This window comes from Camellia sinensis, chromosome 14 (genome assembly GCF_055761805.1).
Source record: "Camellia sinensis isolate YWXY chromosome 14, ASM5576180v1, whole genome shotgun sequence".
In the NCBI taxonomy this organism is placed as follows: Eukaryota; Viridiplantae; Streptophyta; class Magnoliopsida; order Ericales; family Theaceae; genus Camellia; species Camellia sinensis.
In genome coordinates, this window is record NC_138974.1 from 130,577,290 (window position 1) to 130,599,423 (window position 22,134).

At 36.6% G+C, this 22,134-nt stretch overlaps 3 protein-coding genes across 5 annotated transcripts; all 3 read left to right on the forward strand.

Annotated features, from left to right (window-relative positions):
* The first annotated feature begins 1,513 nt into the window (after nt 1-1,513).
* Nucleotides 1,514-9,002, forward strand: APG3 (Peptide chain release factor 1). 2 transcript variants are annotated; one of them, XM_082904203.1, is made up of 15 exons: nt 1,514-1,788; nt 1,917-1,973; nt 2,812-2,892; nt 2,997-3,054; nt 3,161-3,264; nt 3,409-3,460; nt 5,025-5,074; nt 5,394-5,459; nt 5,541-5,705; nt 6,031-6,103; nt 6,280-6,412; nt 7,210-7,267; nt 7,403-7,450; nt 8,391-8,474; nt 8,592-9,002. In XM_082904203.1, the coding sequence occupies exons 1-15, from the start codon at nt 1,633-1,635 to the stop codon at nt 8,661-8,663; spliced, it is 1,257 nt and encodes a 418-aa protein (XP_082760329.1). In that variant the 5' UTR covers nt 1,514-1,632; the 3' UTR covers nt 8,664-9,002. The 2 variants fall into 2 exon arrangements, with proteins under 2 accessions (XP_082760329.1, XP_082760328.1); XM_082904202.1 differs by having other exon boundaries at nt 1,529-1,788; nt 5,025-5,078; nt 5,386-5,459.
* Nucleotides 9,003-9,143: 141 nt separating this feature from the next.
* LOC114321649 (catalytics) lies at nt 9,144-15,618 on the forward strand. Of its 2 annotated transcripts, none has more exons than XM_028268836.2 (15): nt 9,144-10,006; nt 10,213-10,285; nt 10,423-10,444; nt 10,534-10,612; nt 10,743-10,775; nt 11,327-11,475; nt 12,161-12,317; nt 12,498-12,738; nt 12,897-13,138; nt 13,589-13,852; nt 13,943-14,053; nt 14,176-14,400; nt 14,511-14,714; nt 14,815-14,991; nt 15,095-15,618. In XM_028268836.2, the coding sequence occupies exons 1-15, from the start codon at nt 9,635-9,637 to the stop codon at nt 15,119-15,121; spliced, it is 2,376 nt and encodes a 791-aa protein (XP_028124637.2). In that variant the 5' UTR covers nt 9,144-9,634; the 3' UTR covers nt 15,122-15,618. The 2 variants fall into 2 exon arrangements, with proteins under 2 accessions (XP_028124637.2, XP_028124639.2); XM_028268838.2 differs by having other exon boundaries at nt 9,637-10,067.
* A 1,873-nt stretch (nt 15,619-17,491) lies between these two features.
* LOC114321650 (transcription termination factor MTERF15, mitochondrial) lies at nt 17,492-19,060 on the forward strand. The gene has a single exon (XM_028268839.2). The coding sequence runs from the start codon at nt 17,616-17,618 to the stop codon at nt 18,885-18,887; it is 1,272 nt and encodes a 423-aa protein (XP_028124640.2). The 5' UTR covers nt 17,492-17,615; the 3' UTR covers nt 18,888-19,060.
* Nucleotides 19,061-22,134: the final 3,074 nt, after the last annotated feature.

Here is a 22,134-nt window from a genome sequence, read left to right on the forward strand (position 1 = left end):
AGATATATACATACATATTGGAATCATTCGGCCTCCGAATCTCTGAATCATATATAATCATATATAAAATTATGTATATAATCACATTCACATTCATTCGGGTCATCCATACACATTTAATAGTTTAATTTATATACATGATTTGCATTTGAGGCAACCACACACAAACCCCTAATGCATCATAGAACCAATACAAAGAGCTCCACTTTTGATTGAATCCATGTGTGTCCGCATCTATAATTTCACATATATATACATGTGTATTTATGCGTATATATCCTCCTAAGCCTTAAAGCTAATTGAAGGTATAGATTAGATTTAAAATTACCAGAAATTAAATTAAATGGTTGAATCAGTACCAGATTTTATCGAGTAATCCCCATAGAAATTACCCAAAAACCATTATGGGCTACGATGATTCTACACTTTTTTACAATCCAGGCACTGAAATCCCAGAACAGTATCAAACAACAATTATGTGCAATCATGACTCTACACTTTAGATAGCTGTCAATTATTGCAAACCAAACAAAAAAGCCCATTTACTTTTTCTTTTTTCTTTTTTTTTTTAAATCTTTTAATCTTTTAATCCAACAAAGGCACATCAACAAATCAGAAAAACAAAAATAAAATGCCAATAAAAATCAAACTCATAATACCCAGCAAATCTGCAAAACGGGAAGTGTTGAGTCACCTGGAAACCGATGGATATATATATGAAATTAATAGATCTCATAAAAATAAAATAGAAACAAAACCAATGGATATATATATGAAATTAACCAATGGATATATAAAAATCAAACTCGTAAAAATCAAACTCATTCCACAAAACCAATAGATCTCCAATCAAATTAATAGAAACAAAAGGATTAACAAAACAGAAGCAGATCAAATAGCATAAACAGAAAATTAAGGCACATACATAACCAGATTTACACACATATATGCATTAAAATTCACAGGAATGATTGGATTGAAACGAAGAATTGTTGAGTCACCTGGAAACCGATGGAGATGAGATGTTTGGCGCTGAGAAGGAAGCGAGAGTTTTGAGAGGAAGAGTCTCGACAGTTTGGAGGCTGTCGAAACCCTAGTCCCCAAACCTTTTACCACACTCTACCATCAACTGATTTCAAAATGTGTAGCACGTCTAATGGAGAGAGAGAGAGAGAGAAAAGGGGGGGTCTGATTTTTGAAATCAGAAACCAAAAACAAAGAGATGAGAGTGAGAGAGAGAGAGAGGGGGTGTGGGTTGAAAATGGAGTATAACACTGTGAGCCCTTGGATTAAGTTCAATCCAATGGTTAATATTTTGACACACGGATAGAAGTCCCATCAAGGAAAAAAAACTAGCTTCCTTATTATATAGATTTTTTAACTTATTATAAAATAATAATAATAATTATTATTATTATTCAAATAAACCAATAATTCACTAAATCGGCTTTTAAATGGCTTCTCAAAATGGGCCTTAACCGGTTCAATACAGAGAGTCTTATCCACTATCTTCACCCACTCACTATACTATACTATACTGGTCGCATCTCTGTTCTATCCAAACTCTCTTCCTCTTTCCTTGGTTCTTCTAACGCAACCCAGATACCAGACTCTGCGCACAACCATTAAACCATGAATAGCTGCTTATCAACGAGCTTCACTGCTCGAATCTCCCCACCTTCCAAGCAATGCGAACTGCGTCATCGTCCCTCCCACCTCTGCAGAACATCACTGATCCTTCGACCCTCGCTCACTCACGGAGCTCCGACAAGCATCGTTTGCATGGCGGTCCGTCCCTACTCTTCAACTTACAAACCCTAGTTTCCGTTCCTGATGCTTTGTTTGGTTGCCAAGAAAACAAAAGGAAAAAATTAGGACTCGTAAACCTAATTTTGTGATTGTTATAAAATTTGCAGGAGCCTTATATGATAACAAAACTTGAATCTGCTGAGAAAACGTGGAAAGAACTATCGGTACTCTTCCTAATTTTTGTTTTGTGTTCTTGAATTTGTTGAATATCTCAAGACTAATTCACTTTTTCATTCATTTGTTCTCATTTTGCTTTTGTCGATTGTGTAAACTGCTTTGCACTGGAACCTAGTTTATTGTGACAAGGATGAGCACTTTTGAGATGGTATCTATAAGGAAAAAAGAAAAAAAAGAAAACTTATTTTCATTGCGATTAGAAGAAATAGAGTTTATGAGCATATTGTTGAAAAATAGATAAGGTAGATAGCCTGATAGTAACTATTGAAGAATGGGGCTTATTGAAGAAATGTAATTTTGGGTTTAGCTTTACGAAAGAAGAGTTATATGAAGTGGAGAATAAAGAATTGACATTGTATGACATATTTGTGACTCTCATGAAATGAGTAAAGAGAGAATTTATTTTCTGAGATTAAACATTGTGGTGACTGACATACTCTATTAGCTCACACTGAACATCTGTAGACTCCTGCTCAATTGAATGTTAACCGTGCCCACTTCACACTCTAGGTTGACCTGTGAAATTCACAATCTCATGGGTGTGTTGAAGAATTTATGCGTATATCTTTACAAAAAAAGATTTTTTGCGTATATGTGTATTAAGTATTTTTTTATATTTAGCTTTGTAATATGTGGATATCAGACACATAAATCAGGTGTCCTTTTTTTTATTACAGACTATCACTCATGATATTTTTTCCTGTTTGTTTAAGTGAATTTAAGAAATTTATCAAAGGTTAAGATATCAACTGTATCACCTATTCTTATTGTGTAGTGGATGCAGTTGTTTATGTAAGATGTTGCACATTATAATCTGTATTGTAGGTCAAGCTGGCTGATCCAGATGTAGTATCAAATAATAGTGAATACCAAAAGTTGGTGCAATCAATGGCAGATCTTGATGAGGTACTGCCCTTTCCAATGTTCTTTATGCTTCTCAAAGTAGGGAATGCGAAACACTTATTTTACTTTGTTTACTAACACCCATTATGCATTCTGCAAACTAGTAGGTTGTGTCAACATTCAGGACATTCAAGGACTGTGAGAAGCAATTAGAAGAATCAAAAGGTTTTCTTTTTTCTTCTACTTTTGTGCTCCTGTTGGACATTTATGTGAACCTGATGAATATTTTTGAAGAGTAATCTTTTTTGTGACCTCATCATCTTCATACCAGCTCTAGCGAAAGAGGCAGTTGGTGATGTAGATATGGCGGAGATGATAGCTTCTGAGATTGAAACCTTGTCCAATCAACTCAAAGAGCTTGAGGAGAAGCTCAAGGTTTTTATACGTAAAGTTTTCTTTAACATTTACAAGATTGACTGTTTAGAACTGCCTTTTACCTCTGTGTGTGTGTGCGCGCGCGCATGCTGCCTTTTAGCTGCTTTATTTTCTCATTTATGATATTTTATCCCAAATTGGCAGGCGTTGCTGCTTCCTAGTGATCCTCTTGACGCAAGAAATATATTGCTTGAAGGTAAGTACTTTATTCATTCATTTAGCACGCACATTTGTCTCATTATTGGTTCACTCTCTTAATTTAAATGTTGGTTTAACTTCCCTGTTCAAGAAGTGTGCAGAACTATATGAAATTGTGTTTGTAAAAATCCAGAGACTTTTTTTTTTACTTTAAAAAGTAAGAAAAAATGCTGAAACTTAGGGGGGAAAGTAGTAATTAATGGAAGAGCTTTTGAAGAGGAAGAAATACAAAGGCATATATGACGAAGAGATATAATCAGTTTTGACTTTTTGTCATTATGTTTATATTATCATTTACCCTTCACATCTAACTCATGAGTTGTGACTGTAACTGTAACTGTATTGTACGTGAGTTCACTGAGCATACCTATTCCCTGGTGATTATTTCTGTACAGGTACTTGAGGCATGAACTTGTAGGTGGAGTTGTTGTGAGGGCATTACCAAATGGCTATCGTTTGTCAACAACAATTTTCGAACAAAAAAATGTGATAGTGACACCAATTATTTTGGGACTTGGCACACATGGATTTTACATCTGAACAACAGCTATAAACTTCATGTCTAAGTATTTGCTTATCAGAAATGCCCAATGAAATTCATATTCTTTTGGTTAAAGAATGTCTAAATATAAAATAAATCAGCATCGTAATCATGAATGTTATGGTTTAAAAGGTGACCGGACCTGTGCATTTGAGCTGAATTGGAGTCTATCTCACCCAACTGTGAAACGTTTAATGTAATATTAAAGACGAGAGATTAATAGTTCATATCAAAAATCCACACTGGGTTCAGGTGATAATTCAATCTAGCTTGTTTGAGTGACAGAAAAAGGTAGGTTCAGCGAATTCGTAAGTTCAGGTCAGATTTTCCAGCTCCAGTGGGTTATGGCATGCATGGCTATGACTGACCTAATAGACTGAACTTATTACATCTTGGAGATTGGATCTGTTGAGATTCAAGAGCGTTTATATTGGGGAGCACTGCAGTGTTAATGTCTTTCTACTTGTTACTTTATAAAAATCAAACAAACTTCCTTTTGAATGCTCTGAATAAATGCTAACCACTTACTCTATAGGTCTATGGTTTTGACCATTTGTATCAATCAATTAACATTTCTGAATTCGTAGCTGCAAGTCCCAAACTAATTGGTGTCGCTATCACATTTTTTTTTTCTTTGAAAATTGTTGTTGACAATGCATAGCCATCATGACCATTCTACCATTTGTTTGGTTATGAAGAAAAGGGAAAAGAAAAAGAAAACAAACATAATATAGCTCACTAGTTCATCATGACCCATGGCCCAAGTTCAGCTTATGCAGGAATTATAGAAATTCTTAGAGCAGACAGATGTTAGACTTTGGAAGTGGAATGGTAATGAGATACATGGAACTCTGTGACATTCAATTCTTGATGAGGATTTTTTATTTGCATTATGTTCCATATTATTAGTTTTTGCTTGTGTTTGGTGACAAACTCCGTTTGTGTGTTTTGTGATTTGTCTTTTCTGTGTTTCATTATGATCAATCATTTGATACATAAAATTCATGGTCTTGTTGTACAGTGAGGGCTGGTACTGGAGGTGATGAGGCTGGATTTTGGGCTGCTGATCTTGTAGGTACATGTTTCTTTTGTCCTTCCAAATTCATGGCATGGAAACATGCCTTAAGTTTGTATTAACAGATGCTGGGTTATGCAAGCTTGTTGCTTCTTGTTCAAATCTAAAGGCACATGGACATAGAAAAGAAATTTACTGTTGCATTTGATGATATATGTATGTGTGGCCTTGAAATTGATTTTCATGTCTTGACACCACAATGCCAGAACCAATCTCACAAAATAACTGTGACTGGAATTATGATATTTGCGCTCTATAGCTGGACTATTCTTGAGTTTACCTTTCACTTTCTGATAAGAGTTTAAAGTCCTTCAGGTACGAATGTATCAAAGGTACAGCGAGCGGAATTCGTGGAAGTTCTCCCCACTTTCAAGCTCTGAGGTAGATATTTTGCTTACCTGCTTAAAGCATACATGCTGTCTTTTCTGTTGGCACTCGTTAAATTTGTTTCTCCTTTTTAAGACTGAAAAAGGAGGATTCAAGACATATGTGATGGAAGTTAAAGGAAATCGTGTCTATAGCAAACTAAAATATGAGTCTGGTGTCCATCGGGTTCAACGTGTTCCTCAGACAGAAGCCCAGGGTCGTGTGCATACGTCTACAGCAACCGTGGCAATCATGCCTGAGGTATATTTTCTTTCGTGCATTTGGTACACTTGTCCATATTTGGCCTTTAAAATGATTCTACGTGTCAGTCTGGTTAGCTAAATAAATAGTGATGCTGGCAGGATTAATCTACATTTGTCAGTGTTGCATTCTGTAATACCCTGCTTATCTTGACATCGTGTTGATCTTGCTTAGTATTTCCTGGTCTATGGAATGATATCATATCAGATATTCAATTTTCACTTTGAATTTCTTTTTTGTCTTCTTTCCTCACTTTATACTCTCCTTAATGAAGGCATCATTCCTTATGTTTGATTCTCTGTCCTTGTGCCGTATTTTGTTTCAGGCTGATGAAGTTGAGGTGGTAATTGATCCAAAAGAGATAGAACTAACAACAGCAAGGTCTGGCGGTGCTGGAGGTAGTATCAGGAGGCATTTAATTAACCTTTTTATCTAGTGAATCAATTTCCTTTGTGGGAGGAAAGACTTAAGAACATCTCATTTTTTTCTGTTCTTGTGCATTCTGTTTTTCCTTTCCTATTATATATATAGATATATATGAATGTCACATCTAATGCACGAGTTTGCCATGCAGGGCAGAATGTCAACAAGGTGGAGACAGCTGTTGATCTTTTTCATAAACCAACTGGAATCCGAATCTTTTGCACCGAAGAAAGAACTCAGCTCAAGAACAGGAACCGTGCTCTTCAGTTGTTGCGAGCAAAACTGTGAGACATCATCAGATGAACGTGTCATTTTAAACTAAAGTTTCTTAGATTTAACTTGCAAGTAAACTAACTAGTGCTCAATTTTCTACGTAAAGAGAAGTTCACAATCTTTGAAAAACTCAAGTATCGTTTATCAGACATGAAATTCTTTAAACTTTCGTGTGGGCAAACTTTTTTTCCCTTTTAACATTTAGAATGTCGCATATGGATCTACCGGGGATTTCAAAAATAGAATTGTGATTTACAAACTTTATTGACTTTTTTTTTTTTGGTTTGTTTTGGTTTCCCACTTTTTAGTGTAAAATACTGGTGAAAAGATTGAAATTAACCAAGTTTTTAACTTAAAGCAATTCACAGCTGCTTTCATGACTTAAAATTCCTACTAAGATAATCCATTTGTTTATATTTCTTGAGCCAGTCATCATTGGTATGGCAAAAGTTCGTACTTTACGAGAAATAATCAAGAAACCCTGTAATCCTCAATGGTTGCATAGTGTCTTTTACTATGTTATTATAAAACGGGTCCGTACCTATGGTCCTTATTGATTATGGATTTGGGGTTCTTTTTTATGTTTTTGTATCTATATCCTCTTCTTTGTTCTTTATTCACTTAACTCAACAACCCTTGCCCTAATTTCCTCCAGTTGGTTCAAAAGACTTATTTTGTTTTCACTGCGTATATTACTTATTTTAAAGTTTCATCATAGGTTGACCTATATATCTGCATCCTTAAGGTCAAATTCCACTTGGGAAATTGTAGTTTTTTACATGCCTGATGATCCATGACCTTGTTCTAGGTATGAGATTAAAGTAAGGGAGCAGCAAGAGTCATTAAGGAATCAGAGAAAATCACAGGTTTTTCATCTTTGCTTTCTGAATTTGTTCAATCTGAATGATACAATTGTGTGATCATGGAAGCAAATTGCCCTTATTGGGCTCCCTGGGGGATCAGATTAGAATTTTGTCTCATGCTATTTCGAAAATTGGCAGGTTGGTACAGGTGCCCGTGCAGAGAAGATTCGCACATACAATTTCAAGGTGCTTGCTCAATATTTTAATTCCCTTGAGTTTAATATAGCATGACATGTACCCTGGATATTTTCCCCCATCTTTGGTTTTGAAAGGCGGGGTTTAGGAAAATCCTTTTTGCTCACCACTCATGCTCACACGCATGTTTTCAAACTCGGACCGGACCGGCCAGTCGGACCGGGCCTTGTTCCGGTTCTGTCAACCCCTTAAACCCGGAGTGGGAGCAAAACCGGGAAAAACCGGTGACCTAGTGGTTGAACCGGGAAAACCGGTGACCCGGGCCGCGTCAAGAGGGTCAGACCAGTTTGTTTTTTCCGATTTTTTTTTTTTGATTTTCTGTCTTTCTTTTTAACATATTTATATATAAATTTTGACTAAAAATTCTTATTTCAAGAGTCTTCTCTCATAAGGAAGAGTCTCATTGAAAGCTTGAGAAGATTACAAAAGTCTATTCCTATTTATAGGAAAAGATTTTTCAAAGAGAACCTACAAAATTCTATGTGGGATTCAATCAAATTATTTGAAACATATTGATTGGAGGGAGGGTTGAAAATTTCATTTCCCTCCAAAATTAAATCTAGTATTCAATCAATTTGTTTGGAGGGAATGTTTAAAAAATTTAATTTCTTTAAAATAAGTTTTTTTTTTTTATCAATTATAACTTTATTAAATATTATTAATAAATACTATGCAACAATTTTTATTTTTATTTGATTATTTATATATATTTTTATTTATTTATAATTTATAGTTATATTTTTTTAATTATATAATATTAATTATGACGTCATGGCTCGACCGCATTGACCCGACGGTTGAACCGGTGATCCGTCCACCAAATCTCTTTTCCTGTTCGCTCACCGGTTCGGTTTTGAAGACATTCACACCATTGCTGAGTTTACACCACTTTCATTTTTGACTTTTTTTTTTTTTGTGTCTTTTCTCCCAGGACAATAGGGTTACTGATCACCGGCTGAAGATGAACTTCGAGCTCACTTCATTTCTTGATGGTGACATTGAGACAGCAGTTCAGGTACATGTGGATCTTAATTTTTATCATGTTGTGGGTACACGTGTGTATGCAGGTTGACTGTGTGTCTGTGTGTGTATAATGCAAAATAGAAATCTTAAAGTTGTGATGTTCTTTCAGTCTTGCGCTGCTCTGGAACAAAAGGAACTACTGGAAGAACTTGCTGAATCTGTAGGCACACTAGGTAGCTGATTTCGTGGAACTCTGGATGATTCCAGTTCCAGGGTACAGAATGGACTGTGGAGGCTTCCATGCATTTGGCACTTAACTTACCACTGAAATGCTGACATGGGCGGAGCTATGCATGAATTTGGATATTTTTTTTTTATTTTGAAAATTATGTGTTGTATAAATTTTTTGGGAGGTTTTCATGAAAATTGTTCAAAAAAATAGATTTATCAACCAAAAAAAAAAAAAAAAAATTGTTTTAAAAGAATAATTAATTTTATGTTTATTGTTTTTTTATATGATGTTTTGTTTAGCACGCATAACTGTTTATCGTTGAATCTAAATATGAGCGAGACTTATATAGATATGGTTACAATAATTGTGTATGTCACATGAATAATGTTAGGTATCATAAAAAAATATCATGAAATATTTCATGAAGATTTTTTGTCCTTTGATTAGTGGCGTCTTATATTGTTTGTAATCTAGGCAGAGAATTTTCATGAAACTTTTCACTCTTAAAATAAAACACCATTGAAAATATTTTTAGGTTGGAATAGAATGTTCTTTCCAATTTTGATTTTCCACGGTTCACTCCCAACTACAATGTTTGAGAACTTAGGTTGGACTAAAATAGTAATAAAAAATAAAATGAATTAAAATAGTTTCTAAGAAAAAATATTATATTTAAACTATAATTATTATTATTTACAATTATTAAATTAATTATAAAAAAAAATCAATTATCATCTCAAACATAATTTTTTTAATCAGTTTATTTTTTTCTTCATAATTATTAAATTAACTATAAAAAAAATCAATTATTATCTCAAATATTTTTTTTTAATCAAATTAAAATAATAAAAAAATCAATTAAAATAATTAAATTTCCAAACCGGCCCAAAGTATCTTCCATGTGGCGAACAGCGGGATGCCCAAGTGGCAGCTTTGACTCATCATCATCACTGCCTACTGACTCTCTCTCTCTCTCCTAAATGGGAAGTTATCTCCAACCTTATCTCTCCCCAATTTTTCCACATACAAATCGCTTCAACACTTTCACCAGTTTCTCTCTCCTCAACACTTCCATGATCAAAAGACTCCTATTCTATTCCTCTGTTCGCCGCTTTCTCTCTCCTCCTCCTCATCCCACCTTTCCTACAAAAGACTCGCACAATATACTACGAGTTGCCTCACTTTCTTGGCCTTTATCAGTCCCATCCCGACGACCCATTCACTCCCACCACAAGGTCCTTGCCATGACTGAACAGTCCCAGAAGCCGCCTTCACAGACCACCCACCACAAGCACACCAATCGTCTTGCTTCCGAACACAGTCCCTACCTTCTTCAACATGCTCATAACCCCGTATGTCAAACTGGGTTCATCTCAATTTCTCGAATTTTCTTTCCTACGCTCTGTTTGATTGGTGAGAAAAAAAGAAAAAAAAAAGGGCATTGAAATTCGAACTCAATTATTCTTCTTCAGCTATCTTAAGCAGTCTATTCTCCAATTTTTATTTCTTAATTGTGATACTCATTTGATTTTTTTTTTTTTTTTTTTGTTATATGAAGGTCAATTGGTATCCATGGGGTGAAGAAGCATTCGAGGAAGCTCGCAAGAGAGACGTACCCATCTTCTTATCAAGTACGTTCTTTCTTTCGTCAAACCCATTTCCCCCCCGCCCCCCCCCCCCCCCCCCCCCCCAATTGACTAGGTGCTGAATTGTGAAACTAACTGTTATGATGGGTTTTAATTTCCTCATCTGCTCATCTTTTTCAAAGTTGGATACAGCACCTGCCACTGGTGAGTCTCTCTGGAAATTGATATTTTATCTTTTTTAATGGTGGATGGTTAAATGCTGATTGTTTGTTTGGTGGGAAACTATTGATAAGGTGTCATGTAATGGAGGTGGAGTCCTTTGAGGATGAAGGGATTGCGAAATTGCTTAACGATTGGTTTGTTAGTATCAAGGTTAGTTTGTGTCCTAGTTAATTACATGAGTTCGAATTTGATATATTAATTTCAACTATATAACCCAATTCCAGACATGCAATGTTATGTTTAATTTAACAAGAATGTTTCTTTTTCCTTGTTGCAACAGGTAGATCGAGAAGAACGGCCAGATGTTGATAAGGTAAGTATATGAGCCTATGATGATATAGTAATTACTTTCTTGCAGCTATTCTCCTTGACTTTTAGTGTGTTTTTCACATTTTCTAAGCTGCGACTCATTTTGGATACAAGCTTTACATATTTACAAATCAATTTATGTAACCATTCCTATTGAAAGGAACTCTTTGTGAGACCAGAGTTGGTCCGTAGCCCTGAATGTTTTGGTTATTGAGTGTCCTTACAAGAACTACCTGATGTTGATGGTTATCCTCTACTTGAATGTTGGGCAATGGAAATTGCTCAAACGGAGGAGAAAAAGTAGGTGATAGTTTTTTATCTGTATAGTTGCATCCTTTATGATATAAGGTGTTCGAGATAATTGAAGTCCTTGCCAGGGTATTTAACTCTAGAAGGTTCAAGTGCAGTATTTGAATTTGAAATCTAAGCAAATGCGTGGGAAAGAAAATCATGTTTTTTGTATTGTGAATTGTTAATAGAAAGGACTATTGTTTCTAAGATGTTCTTCAGAATTTTTTTTTAATATTCTGCTGAAAAAATTCTTCTATTTTCCAGGTATACATGACTTACGTGCAGGCCTTATATGGCGGTGGAGGTTGGCCACTGAGTGCCTTCCTTTCACCAGATCTGAAGCCCTTGATGGGTGGAACTTATTTTCCCCCTGATGATAAGTATGGAAGACCGGGGTTTAAAACTGTTCTTAGGTAAGGAGTAAGGGCACTTGGTCTAATTTTTGGAAGTGGTGGATACCTAGAAAAGAGTGCCGTAATTGGTAATTAAGTTGAGGTCTGGATTCTTAGTATATCTTCAGTTGATGTCACTGTCAGCTAGTATTTGCTATTTTTCCTGCATTCCTTTTTGATTATTTTTCTTTTGGGCACATTACACTGGCCTTGAAGTTTCTGACTAATATAGAATTTCTCCCAAGTTTCTAGAAATTAGGTGTTGATGAAGGTTACTGGATTTGATTTGCGGATTGATACAGTAAAACTGGGGGGAGAGAGATTCTCAAATGCTTAGGTAGGGAGAGAACAAAAAGTCAGAGGTTGATTAATTGGGTTGGGAGAGAGATAGAGACAAAACGTGGATAACTTGGTCATTTCTAATTAGAATACCAAGGTTATTAAGGCTATTAAGGCAATTTCATCAAATAATGTGTGTATTTGTTGATGTCAGCAATATTCGGTCAAAGCACCACTACCACTCAACTGGAGGGGTATCTATCCTGCAATTAGAAACCTAATGGGGTGGGTTATGATGTCAATAACCATAAGGAGTCAAATGTATTAGTTAGAAACCACAGATAAGGTTGGCATAATTCACTACCCTTTTATTTTCTGTGATAAGTTGCCCTCTCTGACAGTACACTTATTCATGCTTTTGTTTCAGAAAGGTGAAGGAGGCTTGGGATAGTAAGAGGGATGTACTTATTAAGAGTGGATCTTTTGCTATTGAACAACTATCAGAAGCATTGTCGGCTAGTGCAAATTCTAATAGACTGCCAGATGGGCTTTCACAGAAAGCATTGGAACTATGCGCAGAGCAAGTAAGATTTATCACATCAGGAGAAATGCTGTTTGTTTATCTTCTGATTTAGGTCTTAAAAATTGTGTACGAGTTCATACTGTGCCTAGTACCAAGTTTTTCTTTATTTTTGTTCATGGTATTCCAATTACTGATGTGCACCATATGTTTCTTCTAAGTTTTTTCTTTATTTTTGTTATAGCTTTCTGGAACCTATGATTCCAAGTTTGGAGGGTTTGGTTCTGCCCCCAAGTTCCCTAGGCCAGTTGAGATTCAATTAATGCTATATCAATCAAAGAAGTTAGAGGAAACTGGAAACTTAAGTAAAGCAAAAGAAGGCTTACAGATGGTGTTGTTTAGTTTGCAATGCATGGCAAAGGGAGGCGTCCATGATCACATAGGAGGCGGTTTTCACAGATACAGTGTGGATGAGTGCTGGCACGGTTTGTTTATTAAAAACATACTCCTTTAATCCCATTTTAAGTTCTCCATTGGTTCATCTACTAGTAATGACAACCTCATTAAGTTTGAATTTTCTTATTATTTATGGTGGATTTATTATTTAGTGCAACAGTTATTGAGATTGCTTTGTTACTTGCAGTTCCGCATTTTGAGAAAATGTTGTATGACCAGGGGCAGCTTGCTAATGTTTATTTAGATGCCTTTTCCATTACCAAAGATGTCTACTATTCATGTGTGTCTCGGGATATCCTTGATTATTTGAGGAGAGGCATGATTGGGCCCAGTGGAGAGATCTTTTCAGCAGAGGATGCGGACAGTGCCGAGTCTGAAGGTACGACAAGAAAAAAGGAAGGTGCCTTCTACATATGGACCAGCCGTGAGGTACTTGCAACTTTGTTTTCCTATTGATTTTGATGAGAAAAGTGAGGTTATCTATTCATTTTCTAGTGGATGTGCATGTTTGATGTATGCCCATTTACCCATCAAAGAAATCATTTGTTCTATTTAACCCAGCTTCTGGTTTGTTCTCAAAGACCAATTTCTTCTTCAGACATGGTGGGACCAAATATACAGTTCCCCAAAAGCATGTCTACCTCTCCTGGGCACAAGCTTTTTGTACTCATTCTTTCTTGCCTTAATCATTTCTCAGAAGTCTCCGTATTTCTGATTAACAATGAACCATGTAATGGCTAGAGTATGTTCTCTAGTAATGGGTTTTCCACAACAAGAAATTGAATGCATCTCTCATTAAAATACAATTTACAGCGTGCTAGTGCCTTTGTTGCCATTTCTTATCTTTGTTTATTATTTTCACCTGCTTTGTTCTATAAGGTCGAAGACACGCTTCAAGAGCATGCAACCCTTTTTAAGGAGCATTATTACATTAAACCATCAGGGAATTGTGACCTCTCTACAATGAGTGATCCTGATAATGAATTCAAGGGGCAAAATGTGCTTATAGAGAGAAATAATACTGCTGCAATGGCATCGAAATTTGGCATGCCTGTTGAAAAGTATGACGACATTCTGGGTGCATGTAGGCGGCAACTTTTTAATGTGAGATCAACACGACCACGACCACATTTGGATGATAAGGTACCAACTGTTTCTCATTGGAAGGAGTTAATAATCCTGTTAAAACTTCTTAGTTGTGATGAATGGTATGACAGATAATTTACTTGCTAGGTTATTGTATCATGGAATGGACTTGTAATTTCATCTTTTGCAAGAGCTTCTAAAATTCTCGAAGATGAACCTGAGGGGACTAAATTCAACTTCCCTGTCACTGGCTCTGATGTAAGATTTCACCAACCTTGACTTGTGTTAGTTGCTCAAATATGTTTAGGTAATTTGGAAAAAGGTTATTCAAGTATAATCTCATTTGTCGCTTATAAGCTGGTTGTTCTGTGCAATTTCAGCCAAAGGAGTATATGGAAGTTGCAGAAAAGGCAGCATCATTTATCAGGAAGCAGCTTTACAACCAGGAAACACGAAGGCTGCAACACAGCTTTAGAAATGGCCCATCTAAAGCACCTGGATTTTTAGATGATTATGCTTTTTTAATATCGGGGTTGCTGGATATTTATGAATTTGGTGGTGCAGTGTTTTGGCTGGTCTGGGCAATTGAACTGCAAGATATCCAGGCAAGAACCACTATATAGCTCCATCTCTTTTCCCTGAGTACCATATATATATATATATACTTGATGTTGTTCTGCAAATGTGTCAATCTTCTTGAAATTTAATTTTGCAGGATGAATTGTTTCTTGATGGAAAGGGAGGTGGGTATTTCAATACTCCAGGGGAAGATCCTTCGGTTTTACTCCGAGTGAAAGAGGATCATGATGGGGCAGAGCCCTCAGGAAACTCAGTCTCAGTGATCAATCTTGTTAGATTGTCCTGTATGGTTGCTGGCAATAGGTCTGATCATTACAGGGAAAATGCCGAGCATCTGCTGGTTTGTTTTTGCTTCTCTAATCTCTTTTTAGTTATGCTAAATTTGAATTTAGTTTTGGATGCATCTGATAGAGGATCTGATTTTGCAATTATTTTTACAGGCTGTTTTTGAGACGAGATTGAAAGATATGGCTATGGCTGTGCCTTTAATGTGCTGTGGTGCAGATATGCTTTCAGTTCCTTCACGAAAGCAAGTCGTCCTGGTTGGTCAGAAATCTTCCGTAGAGTTTGAAAAGATGCTTGCTGCTGCTCATGCATCATATGACCCTAACAGAACTGTGAGTCTTTTGATATCTGATTGGTTCTTGTTAAGGATTCAAGTGCACTTCTTGCCTGTTAACCAAAAAAAATAAACTAAACCGAGTACCCATATTTTGGCAGGTAATTCATGTAGACCCCACCGAGTAAGAAGAGTTGGAATTTTGGGAGGAAAATAATGGTAAAATTGCCACCATGGCAAAGAATAATTTTGTCAGCGACAAGGTGGTGGCTCTCGTCTGCCAGAACTTCACGTGCAGCCCTCCAGTTACCAATCCCAAATCTCTTGAAGCTCTGTTTTCTAAGAAAGATTCATTTTCCTCGTAAAAAGATCCGCTCTTCTGAGGGAATTTAGCTATGAAAATTCACTGATTTTCACTGATGTATATCCGAGTATGCTCAGCTCCGGTAAGAAGTCTGAAGTTGTATTTTAGGTGTAGTTAGAACTACATGACGGTTTGGTATTTAATAGAGACTAGTTTACTCCCCTGCAAGTCGGTTTGGATCTATAATAAAGTTTTTAACTGATATTATACCAAGTTCGATTTCGATGTGTAATAATAAGTTTTTACTGATATTACAGAGTTATTTTTCCTCTGCACTAAATCTTGAAAATCAATAATATAAATTGAATATTCGTCCTTAAATATATATTGCTTCAAACAACAGTACTTGAAGTTTGATGTTTTTATCCTCTAATTGCATGGCCCCATAACAATTCTCCCAAAGAACCACCATTGTTAACTGGAGTGCTTAGAGCATTCACAATGGACACACTAAACTGTGTGTTAGTGTCAGGTGCCGAGTTTTGACTAGCTGAGGGTGTTGTTTGGGGCTGTAATGGAGCTGTTAACGTGTGTGTTAGTGTCAGATGTTAATATGTGTGATAATTGCAGCGAGCGTTTTAGCCAGCGAAGGAGAGAGCGAATGTGCGTGTGGGACGTCCCCAGACGTCCGATCGGAAGTTCCCCCGGACGTCAGGCTCTGAATCCTTCAAGAAAAGAAAAGAATTTTTTTTTTGTCTTACCGGTTGACTGGCCGGACGTCCGGTCGGTTGACCCGTCAACGGCAATATATATATATATATATTTTTACTTGTTGGGATTTTTTTTTTGAACTTGAAATTTTTGATTAAATTAAATTATTTATTTATTTTATATATATATATATATATATATATATTTAACATATACCTTAACACACCCCTTAACACATCTATTGTATCACTATTCACTCACTAAATTAACAAACTCTTAACACATATTTTTGAGTCTCATTTTTAACACTTTTTGTCATATAATACACTTTAACACACAATTTTAACACATCTACTGTTAATGCCCTTAGATTCGATTTCTGATCCCACTTGTCGATTTTAATTTTCACTAATTCACTTGAAATCAATCATTGTTAGAGATGAATGACTAGGAATGACAATATGTCAGATTTTTTTGAAGTTTTGTTGCAATTTATTTGTTTAAAATGTAAATATTTTAATGACACAAATTTATACTTTGTCTTTAATTTTGAGGTTGATTTGGCAATAAATTATTTTAGTAATTTTTTGATTATTTAAAAAAAAATATATGAGATAGAAAAAATTAATCACTGTATTTGGTTTTAATTTTTTGAATTTAATTTTCTAGAAATTGAGTTTTTTATTTTTCGTATTTTTTTATTTTTAGTAAATATTTTTAAAATTTTAAGCATTTTTTTTAATGTTCTTTAGATAGATGTATCTAAAAAGTAAAAATTATTTATAAAAAATTATTTTAAAAAATTAATCAATACACAAGAATATGAAAAATATATTGAATTTTAGTATTTTTTTTGTATTTTTAGTATTTAGTGATTTTTTTTCATAAATATTATATTTTTTTAAGTGTATTTATGTTAGGTATATCTAAAAATTTAAAAAATATATATTTAAAATATTAAAAAAAATCAATGAAAACAAAAAAAATGAAAAACAAAATTTTTTAATTTTCTAGAAAAGTAAATTCAGAAAACTCAAATCAAACAAGTTGGATATGTTTCGGATAATTTTTTGGCTATAAAAAAAATGTAAAAAATAAAGAAAAAAGAGAGTTTTTGATTTTTGATTTTTGATTTTTTTTGTTTGCAAAAAAAGGAAGAATAATGAGTTTTTCGAACTATAAGTTTAATTTGAAAATTAATATTTAGAATTTAAAAAAAGAAAAAGAAAAAAAAGAAAACATTGGGTCAAGAGAGAGAGAAATTAATAGAAGCAACCCTAGACTATAGCCAAAATACCTTTTATTCAGCAGATAGGTTTTGTATGCGTACAATCAACTACACCCAATCTACTAGGGAAGAAGCAACAATGATTCATTCCATTAAAAACATCATCATTAATAGCACTAATGCATTAAAAAAGTAAAAAAAAAAAAAAAAAAATACAACTCCAAGATCAAAACATCACATCATTCATGACGGGACCCACTACCACCTAATTAGTGGGAGCACTGATTAGTGCTCAGTGCTCCCAAGCATTTTTCAGGTAAGAAGCGAGGGGACGATTCTAGAATCGAGCTTTTAGGGTTTGAGGATGTGACAATCCCATTTAACCATTCTCAAGGCACAGTGAGTGAGTTCTTTAAGCTCTACCATATCAGTTTTAACTATGTTTTCTGTATTTCTTTCTATCAAACTGTTCCCAATCCAGAAGATCACAATAGATTCAACAACCCCACTTTTTTTCCTCTACAAGAAGCCATTGTTTCTCAGGCCCATTTCTTCAAAGAGCTCTACAAATCAATACTCTTTTGCACTTTCTAGTCTTATTAACTCTTCTGGGTTGTGTCCACAGGCTGCTCTGTCTCCTGAAACTTTAAAGAAATCTATTTCATCAGGAAAATCATCAATTGAAGATTCTTTCAGTGTTTCTTACCTCATACATTCGTGTGGGTTGTCACCAGAATCTGCTATTTCTGCTTCCGAGAAAGTAAAATTTGAATCCCCAGAGAAACCAGACTCTGTTCTTAACCTACTTACAACCCATGGATTCACCAATGCCCAGATAACCAATCTTGTGAGAAGACGCCCAGTGCTTCTTTTGGCCAATCCTGAGAAAACCCTTTCGCCCAAACTCGAGTTTTTTCAGTCTATAGGTGTTTCAAGAACTGACCTTGCAAGAACTCTCTCTTCAAACCCAACCCTCTTGACAAGAAGCTTGGAGAATCAAATCATACCTTCCTATAATTTTCTTAAGGGTGTGGTTCAATCTGATAAGAAGGTTGTCTCTGCTCTGAAGCGCACGTCATGGATTTTTTTGGAAGATCATAAGAAAAATATTGTTCCAAATATTGCTGTTTTGAGGGAAGATGAAGTGCCTGAATCGAGTATTGCATTGTTACTGACTCATTTCCCCGAGGCTATAATGCAAAAACATGACCAGTTTAGGGAAATTGTTAATGAGGTTAAGACAATGGGATTCAATCCCTTGAAATCGACTTTTGTGCTTGCGGTACATGCCATTTCAGGGAAGGGTAACAAATCAATTTGGGATCGATGCTATGAAGCATATAGGAAATGGGGTTGGTCGAACGATGAGATTCACTTGGCATTCAAGAAGCACCCACATTGTATGATTCTGTCGGAGAAGAAGATTACGAGAGCAATGGACTTTTTTGTGAACAAAATGGGGTGGAATTCCAAAATGATTGCAAGATGTCCAGTGGTTCTCTTTTTTAGCTTGGAAAAGAGGATTATCCCCAGGTGTTCGGTTATTCAAGTCTTGTCAGTGAAGGGCTTGATAAAGAAAGATTTGAGCTTGAGTTCAGTATTATTGCCAGTGGAGAAGTGTTTCCTGGAGAGGTTTGTGACCAAATATGAGGAGGAAGTACCTGAGCTTTTGAGTGTTTATCAAGGGAAGGTAGGCATTCTGGAATTATAATTTGGATAAGCAAAAATGAGTACTATTTTAAAGCAATTTTTCACATTTTTCCTGCTGATGATTCTTACTGTTTTTGCGCTTCATTGTTACTGTAACTTGCAATATTGTGTATACTATTATATCAGTTGTAACAATTGTTTGATATACCATGATATGTTGAGCTTTTTACTTCACCCCTCGAATCCGTTGGAGATGATTTTGCTCTCGGTTCATTGAACTGGTTTAAGAAGGATGTTGTGGATGTCTCGACTTGAGTTTAAATGGCAAGATTGGAGATAAATAATTACTAATAAGGTCCAAGCTCAAACTCCTAAAGTTGTGTTTTTGGTGCACCATGCCCTTGACCAACTCATCATTTATCTCTAATTTAAGCTCATATAATAATTTTAGAGAGGATTGTTGGGCATTCAAAAGAAAGTTTAATTCTCTTGGAGTGAAAGACATTCACATTTGTATACAATAAAAAGGGAAATTTTGGTTTTTCATCTTCGGTCTTCTAAACTATATTTGCATGTATGTCATTCTAAAACAGCTGAGGTGAAACTCAGTGCTGGCATCAGTTTGGTTCCCTTCAAGGGGTGTTGTCTTGCTTCTCTGGCCAACAATTTACAAACAACAAGAGCACATTAATATTTGAAAGTTTATGGATCATATTCATCCTCTATCTTCTTGCTAAAGGGGAGTGAGGATGTGTATGCACATCAAAAAGGATTGTATTTGTGTTTTTTCTTTGCGATGGAAGAATGTTTCTGTGATCAAAAGTAACCCAACCATCTTCAAAGGAAATAAATAAATAAATAAACACCAACAGTCATAAATGAGAACAAGGATTGATTATTTCTGTTTCCAATATCGCTCACATAAATGTGAAGACTTTTCATATCTTAGATCCTGGTTCCGCAAGATTCATTTTCCCTAAATAAATATTCATCAGACAAAGAACATCATCCTGATATTTGTTCACAAACTTGTCCAGGAACAAATTCTCTCCGATTAGTAGAAACTACTCAAGCACATATCTTTCTTTACCAAGCCAACAACTGTGCACTGCGGGATGATTCTCCGCTCCAGATTGTAGAAGAGGACTAACGGATTTCTAGCAACAACCCTGGGCTGCCAACTCATCATGTTTACAAGAAAATCCATTGTTTCCATAATTTTCCCGTCCAATAAATTCATACACAATGGATGCGATCTGAATGCCAGCATAATCTCATCATTAGACAAACGCCATCTTCCATAAACCTCCATTTTACGTTCCAATGTTGTCTTGCGCATTTCATGGAGCACTTAAACCGTGTCAGCAAATGCCAATCTCAAGGGATTGAATCCCATCTCAATAGCCTTATTCATACAACCTTTAAACTTGAGACAGTCCTGATTCAATGCACTAGGACATCGATACAGCGGGAACGAGATTACAGTTTTGAGACACCCCAGCTGTTGAATTCACCCATGTGTGAAAGGGGTGATCATCCAAGTCAAGTTTGGTTGGCAACAATGGGAAGGCAACCAACCAAAGTCCACCTTGGTGGCCACCAACCATGTCAAGGGTCAAGAATGGAGGCTACCCAAAGGCACTCCCACCTACTCCAATGTGTATAAAGGGAGGGTGAGAGGAGAGGCCAAATAGAGGGTGTGTGTGAGGAAGAAAACCGTGAACCAAAGAGTGCGAGAGATGTGAGGCGGAAAGACCGTCTCCCTCGGTGTGAGCGAGGGAGACGGGTGAGTGGCTGAGTGAGGAGAGTGTGAGCTCCTCCTCTATTGTAATCTTTCTGTAATCTCCTCATTAGTATAGTGATAACCGGTTACTCTCCCGTGGACGTAGGCATTGGGCCGAACCACGTAAAATATTGTGTCTCCTTGTGTGTGGGTGTGTTTTTCTGCTTGTTTTGATTTCTATAAGGTCTTGGGCGGGATCCCATATCCCAACAAGTGGTATCAGAGCCTCGTCGGTGGCGTTTCGGAACAAAAACAGCGTGGTGTTCGAAACTGCCCAGAAATCAAGTTGCTCGAAATCAGGTTTTGAGCATACCAGGAGCAAGGACTCGAGAAGAGGAGTCCAACCATATAAAGCAGACACCCAGAGGAGTTGGCACGCGCCCCCACGCGCCGCCTGAAGAAGGCGCGTGAGGCCCAGTCTCGGCATGCGCCCCCACGCGCCGTGAAGGCAGACGGCGCGTCGGCCCAGTCGCATGCACGCGCCCCACGCGCGGATGAAGGAAGAAGACGAGTGGGAGAGGCGCGTGTATGGCACGCGCGTGCCACGTCATCAGCCACGTCATCTGCCACGTCATCCGCAAGAGGAAGAATCCTGTGTTTCGCGGCTACGGTGCAGCCGCAGATCTGAGGCGTACAAAATGTTTTGGCTAGATCGAAGCCATTTGGAGTCCGTTTTTGGTGATCCAATAGTGGTTTCCGACTATTTGGAGTATTCCGGACACATCCGTACGGTCAGATTTTGGAGACGGAGTTTCTGTAAAAAGAAGGCAGATTAGAGTGGCAGACGGCGTTAGAGACAGTGGATGGAATATTTCGTTGGTACACGAAATATTCCTTGAACTTCTGAAAATTACAATTTGGCCCAGAATTTTCAAAAAATTGTGGTGTGGCCCAGTTTTCGGGGAAAGTTTTCAGTGAGGTCCCTGGAAGTGCAGCGAAGGTTGGTTCTAGCTAAACGGACCGCTCCGGACGCAACCGCGAGGACAGAATAGTGAAATTCTGAACGGTTTGGAAAGATTGTCAAAACATGGGTGTTTGTCATCTTCAATACTCAAAGGAAGGTTGCCGGATATTGTGGAACGCTGCGGATTCACTGAAGAGGTTAGAATGGGCAGATTCTGACCCGATTGGACAACCAGATACAGATTGAGATAGATCATTGAAGACCAGAGGAGATCAGGCTTGATCAAATGGCAGATCGAGGGAGATCAGGATTGGTCAGGGGCGATCAGAGGATTGCAGACATGATTATCTCAAGATCAAAGGTCTAGGTAAGTTCTGTCAAAAAGACACTGTCTAAGGAGACTGGTTCTTAAGTGGGACCGGTTGTGACCCCACCAGTCTTTCCTGGGAACTTTCCTGGTTGTTGAGGTGATCGGAGGATCTGGTTCAATCAAAAGAGAAGACCATTCATCGACGGATAGATGATTTGGCAACCAGTACAGGCTCAGGGAAATACTGTGGCTGTTGGAGCTACTGTATACGAGAAGGTACTAATGGTATGTGGACATGTAGAACAATAGTT

Coding starts and splice junctions, on each gene's coding strand:
- LOC114321649 (XM_028268836.2), top strand. CDS start 9,635: ATGGGAAGTTATCTCCAACCTTATCTCTCCCCAATTTTTCCACATACA. Junction 10,286..10,422: donor CGTACCCATCTTCTTATCAA/GTACGTTCTTTC, acceptor TCTTTTTCAAAG/TTGGATACAGCACCTGCCAC. Junction 13,853..13,942: donor GACCACATTTGGATGATAAG/GTACCAACTGTT, acceptor TTTACTTGCTAG/GTTATTGTATCATGGAATGG.
- APG3 (XM_082904202.1), top strand. CDS start 1,633: ATGAATAGCTGCTTATCAACGAGCTTCACTGCTCGAATCTCCCCACCT. Junction 3,265..3,408: donor AGCTTGAGGAGAAGCTCAAG/GTTTTTATACGT, acceptor CCAAATTGGCAG/GCGTTGCTGCTTCCTAGTGA. Junction 6,413..7,209: donor CAGTTGTTGCGAGCAAAACT/GTGAGACATCAT, acceptor ACCTTGTTCTAG/GTATGAGATTAAAGTAAGGG.
- LOC114321650 (XM_028268839.2), top strand. CDS start 17,616: ATGTTTTCTGTATTTCTTTCTATCAAACTGTTCCCAATCCAGAAGATC.